Raw genomic sequence first — 6398 nt, forward strand, 5'->3', positions numbered from 1 at the left:
CCCAGGTTGCTTTGGGATAAAAAATAAAAAGAAAACAGTAGGAAGTAGTACGTAAAAGAAAAAGGACCGTACTTGAGTTTTTAAGTGTAGTTTCCATGTGGCACCAGCCTACCTATGGTAAAGCTATTGCAGAGAAGTTTGAAGAGTGGAGATGTCTGCTGGGGATTCTGGGGGAACTTAGGAAGGAATAATATTTTAAGACCATCGAAGAACCGGGTCTGCCCACACTAAGGTGGGAGAGCTTGGAGATCTCTGTAAACCATAAATTGAAGGGTATGGTCTCTTTGTAGGGTATAGCAGGAGAACCCAGGCTCACTCTCTTTCAAAGTTTTATCCTTGGTATCCTTATTTTTCTCTCTGTATTATATTTTGTCTTCGAGGTAAATCTAGGTTTTTTAGGTATGGTTTTCTTCTATTAAAGAGCTGAGACTCTCTGAGGAAAGTAAAACTAGGCTGGCTTCCTGACTAGAAATCCTGTACGTGCTAATCTCCTATTGCCTAGCAAGTGACAACTGCTAGATTTTAGCCCAGTCATGTTGTACATCTTCACAAGGCACTGCTGAAATCTCTCCCTAGGTTGACCAGCCTATGCTGGCTCAGTTTATCCCTGCCCCCAGGCTCCTAGTTGTGCCTGTGGCAGGAGTTCCCATTCAGAGCCTCAGGGGTGTGCCCGCTCATTTAGCTTCAAGCTCTTCTGGCCTTCATGTGCCATAGCCACCTCCAGAATAGAACCTGATGCATCAATAGCACAGCCTGGGACTTGGACTTAGGGTCCACAATATAGTACAAGGAACGTGGGCTCCTGAAATCAGAGCTAATTCACTTATCTCCTAGTTCTTAGGTGCCATAAGAAAAGACCCAAGTCCATGAAACAGACCCTCAGACCTATGTACTTCCAGTTCCCCGAAGCCCTGTTTAGCAGCCTCACCCGTTGAAGAAGATTTAATTCTGCTAAAAGGAGGTGAGGAGAAAAGAGCTGGAAAATGCAGGTGTTGTGTAGGAAAACAAATTTAAGATCTCCAATACCCTGCACACTTCCTTAGGGGTCTTGTGGCCTCCTTTGTTTTTCTTGTGCTGGAGCTTGGAGGCTAACATGCTTAAGAAGCCAGAAGCTGGGCTCTACCTGTTGACAACAGGAGAAATTTGGAGCTGTATGTCACTTTCTGAGGAAGATTATCTAGATTCAATTTGACCCTCAAGAAATATGAAGGCTCTTCTCCATGGCCAAGATCTTGCTTGACTGACCAGCAATTACACAGTGGATGTTTTGTCTGTAGTTGCAGATAAGTCATAGCAGCTCTGTCATCACCATCTCCTTGCCATGATATCTGGCTTTGAAACAGCAGCCGGAAATACTGCACCTGGCTTTGGAGAAGAGGCAAGGCAGTGTGTCTTCACACTTTGATGGGAGAGCAGCCGTCAGCCTATCCCTGCCTCTGTTCCTAATAAGCTGCTCTTATATCCAGTAACTATATCCAGCACACAAGTATAGCCTATTACTAAGCTGCACACTGAATTCACCAAAGTAAATTAATAAAGTGGGAAAGACTGTGGCTCACGCTCATCCGGAATGTCAGGGTGTGACCATTGGATTTGTCAAGCCCATTATCTTCTAGGGATCCATATAACTATGTGACCATTGGTATATACAGTTAGTGCTCACAAGATTAGCCTAGGTAGAGCTGAAATCTGTCCTGACATCCAAGCTAAGGTCTCTGAAGACCACAGTCTCATGGGATCACCTTGTGGAGCCAGTTCTGGTCTGGGAGTTTTGAGCAGTCATCCTCAGCTGCCTTGTTTCTACTTTCTCTATACCAACATCCTGTACTCAAGTTCTTGTCCATCCTCACATCATGTCTTAAGATCCCACGCCTTTTCTCTAAGATCTTTTCACTATTGTTCCTCTTACACCCCTCTCCACATGCCTTTGACTGCCTTCAACCTTTTGTAACTGAATTACATGCATCCACAAAGTTTGCCAAGTAGCTAAAATGAGGGGTTCAGAATCAAAGCTTTTCCACTCACCAGCTGAAAAAGTGCAGTTAGACTCACCAGCAGTGGGAAGAAAATATAAAATTGTATCTAACTTTCAGCTTCTGTAATGGATACAGTAGCTCTAAGTCCTGAGTTTTAGTGTACTTTTTTTTTAACTGATTGTTTAAACAACTGTAAGGTAAAGAATGGTTAGTCAATATTGGTATTTTCACATACTGATTCCATTTTCCACACGTACCATTTTAAAGGAGTTCTACACCTCGTTTCCTGCCAGTCTCCTGTGCCAGTTGCCTAATACCATCCCTGTCTTCGGCTATCTTAGAGTGTGGTCCAGAAGGCCTGCCCTAAAAAAAGAGCCTTTTTAGCTTAACTGTCTTGATACCCAATACCATCAATTTTTCATTTTTATCCCTACTTCATAAATCCATTCACCTGAGAATGCAGGCCCTAAGTAGGGTTCATCCAATGCTGAGGGATCCTGAAGTTGTAGTCAAGACTCCCAGCCACAAAACTGCCAGCTCACCCCTGTTCACAATGTTGTGACTGCTGTCTACAAGCACTGACTGAATCATGCTCATGGAGGAAGGGGAGGGCATTGCTGTATGATGAGGTCTCACTTATCCCTTCTTTCAGACTCATTGTGTGATGACACCATGCTTCTTCCCTGCAAGAGATGCCCAGTGGCTCTGACCATCTCTGCTTCTCTCTTAGCTCACCTTGGGTCTGAGTGCCCCCACCTCCCAGTAATGCTTGTGCTAGTCAGTGCCCTCCTCATTGTCTCTCCCTCTTCTCTTTCTCTATCTTTGTGCTTCCTGCCGTGGTCCCCTCACCCCCTCCAGAGCTGCTGGATGACTAGCACCCTGTGGTCCGGTTGCTGCGCAGTTTTTCCTCTGACTGTACAGGGGGCCGGCCAGTCTCCTTGGATGCTACGCTGGCGCATCACCTGCACCAGTGCTCCTACCACCTGCGCCTCTTCCGGAACTGGCTGCGCTCAGGCCAGGATGACCCCAAGTGCCTCTACAGTACTCCCTGCCACGAAGCTGGCTGCTGCCACTACCCTGGCTGGGACTGACTGCTTTGCTTATTGCACTTCTGGCAGGAGAGCCCACCTATTTCTTTCTCCTATTTGCCCTAAGATTATGTAACTTGCATTTAGTCGCTTGGATGGGATTGGGGCCAGACTGCCTGGTAGCTGTAGCATTGGCTGCTCATCCCTTTCCTATTCTCCTTTCTCACCACCCCCTAATGTTACTCATTTCCCAGTTCTATTCAATACAGGAGTAATCTCTTGCCTTGGAATCTGTTCTTATCACTCTAACCCTCTACTACCACCATCTTCAAATCCAAATGTTTTTCTAGCCACTCTGAGGAGCTAGAGACAGTAACTTTCCTGCCCGCCTGCCACTAGATCATGGGGGAAATTGAGGCACAGAAGCCTCACTTGTATCCTTGGGGCAAACAAAGTCCAGAGCTTCGAAGATGGTCAGGTTATAATCCTTTTGAGTTATGGGCTTTAGTCACTGGTGAACAGGAAGCTGTCTTGCATAGACTTTGTTGTCCCGAGTATCCTTAGTCCCTTTAAGGAGACGTTGAGGAGGCATAGGAAAGATTGGGGACTGAGATAGTGGTTTGGATGTGTTTTGCTTGATCCTCCAATGGGGACATTTTTTCCCTCACCAGTCCCTAGTATTAGGGTTACATATTATATTTACCCTTGACCCTACCCAGACTGATAGACCTACATTGGAATTCTTGGGTTTAGAGCAGAGACTAAGTACTTTTTCTTTTTTTTAGGGCATTTGCCTCATTTTTCTGATGAAGTAGAAAGATCCTAGCAAGTTTGGGGTTTTCCAGTAGATCAGAAGGGTGAAGCTTTGATGTGATGGAAACTACCAAGAAAGAACTTCCATCCCCGTCCTGTTCATGCATGTGGTTTTCCTGGGCTGAGCTTCATGTGTATTGCATGCCCTCCAGTTTGCATCTGAGTATTCTACCCTTTCTACTGACATCCTAAATTTGCATGAACCCCTTCTCAGATTCCACGTCCTTCTCCTTAATCTGGTTCTCTTATTCATGATACCCGAAATCTTCTGTTTCTTCCCAGCTCCCTGACCTCCCTATCTCATGTTAGATCTGCAGTTTCACCCCTTACCTCTGGATCCTTGTTTTATTCCCCTAGAAAGTGTGAGAGCAACGTTGCTGCTTACTCTACTGGGATTCTGTTTATTTTTCCATGGTAGACTGCAAGCTCTCCATAGGTAGCATGAGAGGTGATTTGATTCACCTTGAGGCCTTAGCAGGTAGATGTTTTAGGAAATCTGAAGGTGAGAAAAACAGACTTCCCTAGGGGCTCTAAAGAGTTCCCTCTCCTGAGAGTCTTGGATACCCCATACTCCAAAAGCCACGGACTCTCCTGATGTCTCTCAGGGACTCTACATGCTTCCTTGGCCAGTTGGGGTATATCTGGCAGGAATAACATTGACTTTGTCCATCTCTTTTCATGCATCACAGGGCCAGACCCCATTTTACTGTGTTTTTTTTTTTTTTTTTTTTTTTGAGACGGAGTCTCACTCTGTCGCCCAGGCTGGAGTGCAGTGGCCCGATCTTGGCTCACTGGTCTCGGCTCACTGCAACCCCCGCCTCCTGGGTTCACGCCATTCTCCTGCCTCAGCCTCCAGAGTAGCTGGGACTACAGGCGCCCGCCACCACGCCCGACTAATTTTTTATATCTTTAGAAGAGACAGGGTTTCACCATGTTAGCCAGGATGGTCTCGATATCCTGACCTCGTGATCCACCTGACTTGGCCTCCCAAAGTGCTGGGATTACAGGCGTGAGCCACCGAGCCCAGCCCATTTTACTCTAAGCATTCTTTAACTGTTTCTTGTAAGAGAGTACTCCTGAACTGTACAAAGGAATATAGCAGTCAGAAAACATTTCCAGCTGAAATGTTAATAAATAAAAATAACAAGGCCGGGCCAGGTGGCACACGCCTGTAATCCCAGCACTTCGGGAGGCCCAGGAGGGTGGATAACCTGAGGTCAGGGGTTTGCCACCAGCCCAACCTGGTGAAATCCCATCTCTACTAAAATGCAAAAATTAGCCAGGCTTGGTGGTGCATGCCTGTAATCCCAACTACTCAGGAGGATGAGGTAGGACAATCGCTTGAACCTGGGAGGTGGAGGTTGCAGTGAGCCCAGATCATGCCACTGCACTCCAGCCTGGGTAACAGAGCAAGACTCTGTCTTAAATAAAATAAAAAAAAAATAGGCCAGGCGTGGTGGCTCATGCCTGTAATCCCAGCACTTTGGGAGGATGATTACCTGAGGGCGGATGGATTACCTGAGGTCAGGAGTTCAAGACAAGCCTGGCCCAAATGGTGAAACCCATCTCTACTAAAAATACAAAAAAATTAGCTGGGCATTGTGGCGGGCCCTGTAATCTCAGCTGCTTGGGAGGCTGAGGCAGGAGAATCACTCAAACCCAAGAGTGAGGTTGTAGTGATTAGAGATCGTGGTTGTAGTGAGTAGGTTGTAGTGAGTAGAGATCGTACCATTGCACTCTAGCCTGGGCAACAAAGTGAGAGTCCATCTCAAAAAAAAAAAAAAAAAAAGTAGTGGAATGTGAAGAAATAAAGACATCAACAGGAGACTTCTTTAACTCCAAATTGCTTATTCAGAAAACTCATCTTCTTTGCTGACATTGTAGAGGGTGACTTTTTCTTTTAAACAAATTCAAAGCAGACACCACAGCAGAGATCCACCCAATTCTTGGGACAGTCAGTGCCTGATGGGATATGTAGTTTTTAGGGTAGCACGTGTAACAACTTAAAGTAGGAAAGACCCCCTTCAATTCAAACAAAAAAAAAATTTTTTTTTTTTTTGAGACGAAATTTCGCTCTTATTGCCCAGGCTGGGTTGCAATGGTATGATCTTGGCTCACTGCAGCCTCTGCTTCCTGGGTTCAAGCTATTCTCCTGCCTCAGTCTCCTGAGTAGCTGAGATTACAGGCATGTGCCACTATGTCCGGCTAATTTTGTATTTTTAGTAGAGACAGGGTTTCTCCATCATGGTCAGGCTGATCTCGAACTCCCAAACTCAGGTGATCTGCTCACCTCGGCCTCCCAAAGTGCTGGGATTACAGGTGGGAGCCACCGCACCTGGCTCCAAAATTCCTTTTTTAAACCAATATTCTAGTGGCCCACTATTCTCCAACAATTCCTACTTTAAGTTGTTGCATGACCCCTGTAGTAAAATGCATCACTCAGATCTGACAAACTCAGTGACACCCCGAGTTTTTACAAATTTAGTGACAGCCCCTCAAAGCTAACAGCATGATTATATAATTGGGAAGAGTTGTTCCTAAGAAAGAAAATGAGTTCCAGAGATGTATAAGAACTATATGT

General features: G+C 45.6%; 1 protein-coding gene across 1 annotated transcript in view; it reads left to right on the forward strand.

The window, feature by feature from the left end:
- LOC129481703 (inositol hexakisphosphate and diphosphoinositol-pentakisphosphate kinase 1-like) overlaps positions 1 to 3067 on the forward strand; it is a 28235-nt gene extending 25168 nt beyond the window's left edge. Inside the window, 1 exon segment of the mRNA XM_063638513.1 lies at positions 2835 to 3067. Coding sequence (XP_063494583.1) covers positions 2835 to 3067 — 233 coding nt within the window.
- The last annotated feature ends 3331 nt before the right edge of the window (positions 3068 to 6398 follow it).

The sequence above is a fragment of the Symphalangus syndactylus genome, chromosome 5 (assembly GCF_028878055.3).
Source record: "Symphalangus syndactylus isolate Jambi chromosome 5, NHGRI_mSymSyn1-v2.1_pri, whole genome shotgun sequence".
Classification (NCBI taxonomy): domain Eukaryota; kingdom Metazoa; phylum Chordata; class Mammalia; order Primates; family Hylobatidae; genus Symphalangus; species Symphalangus syndactylus.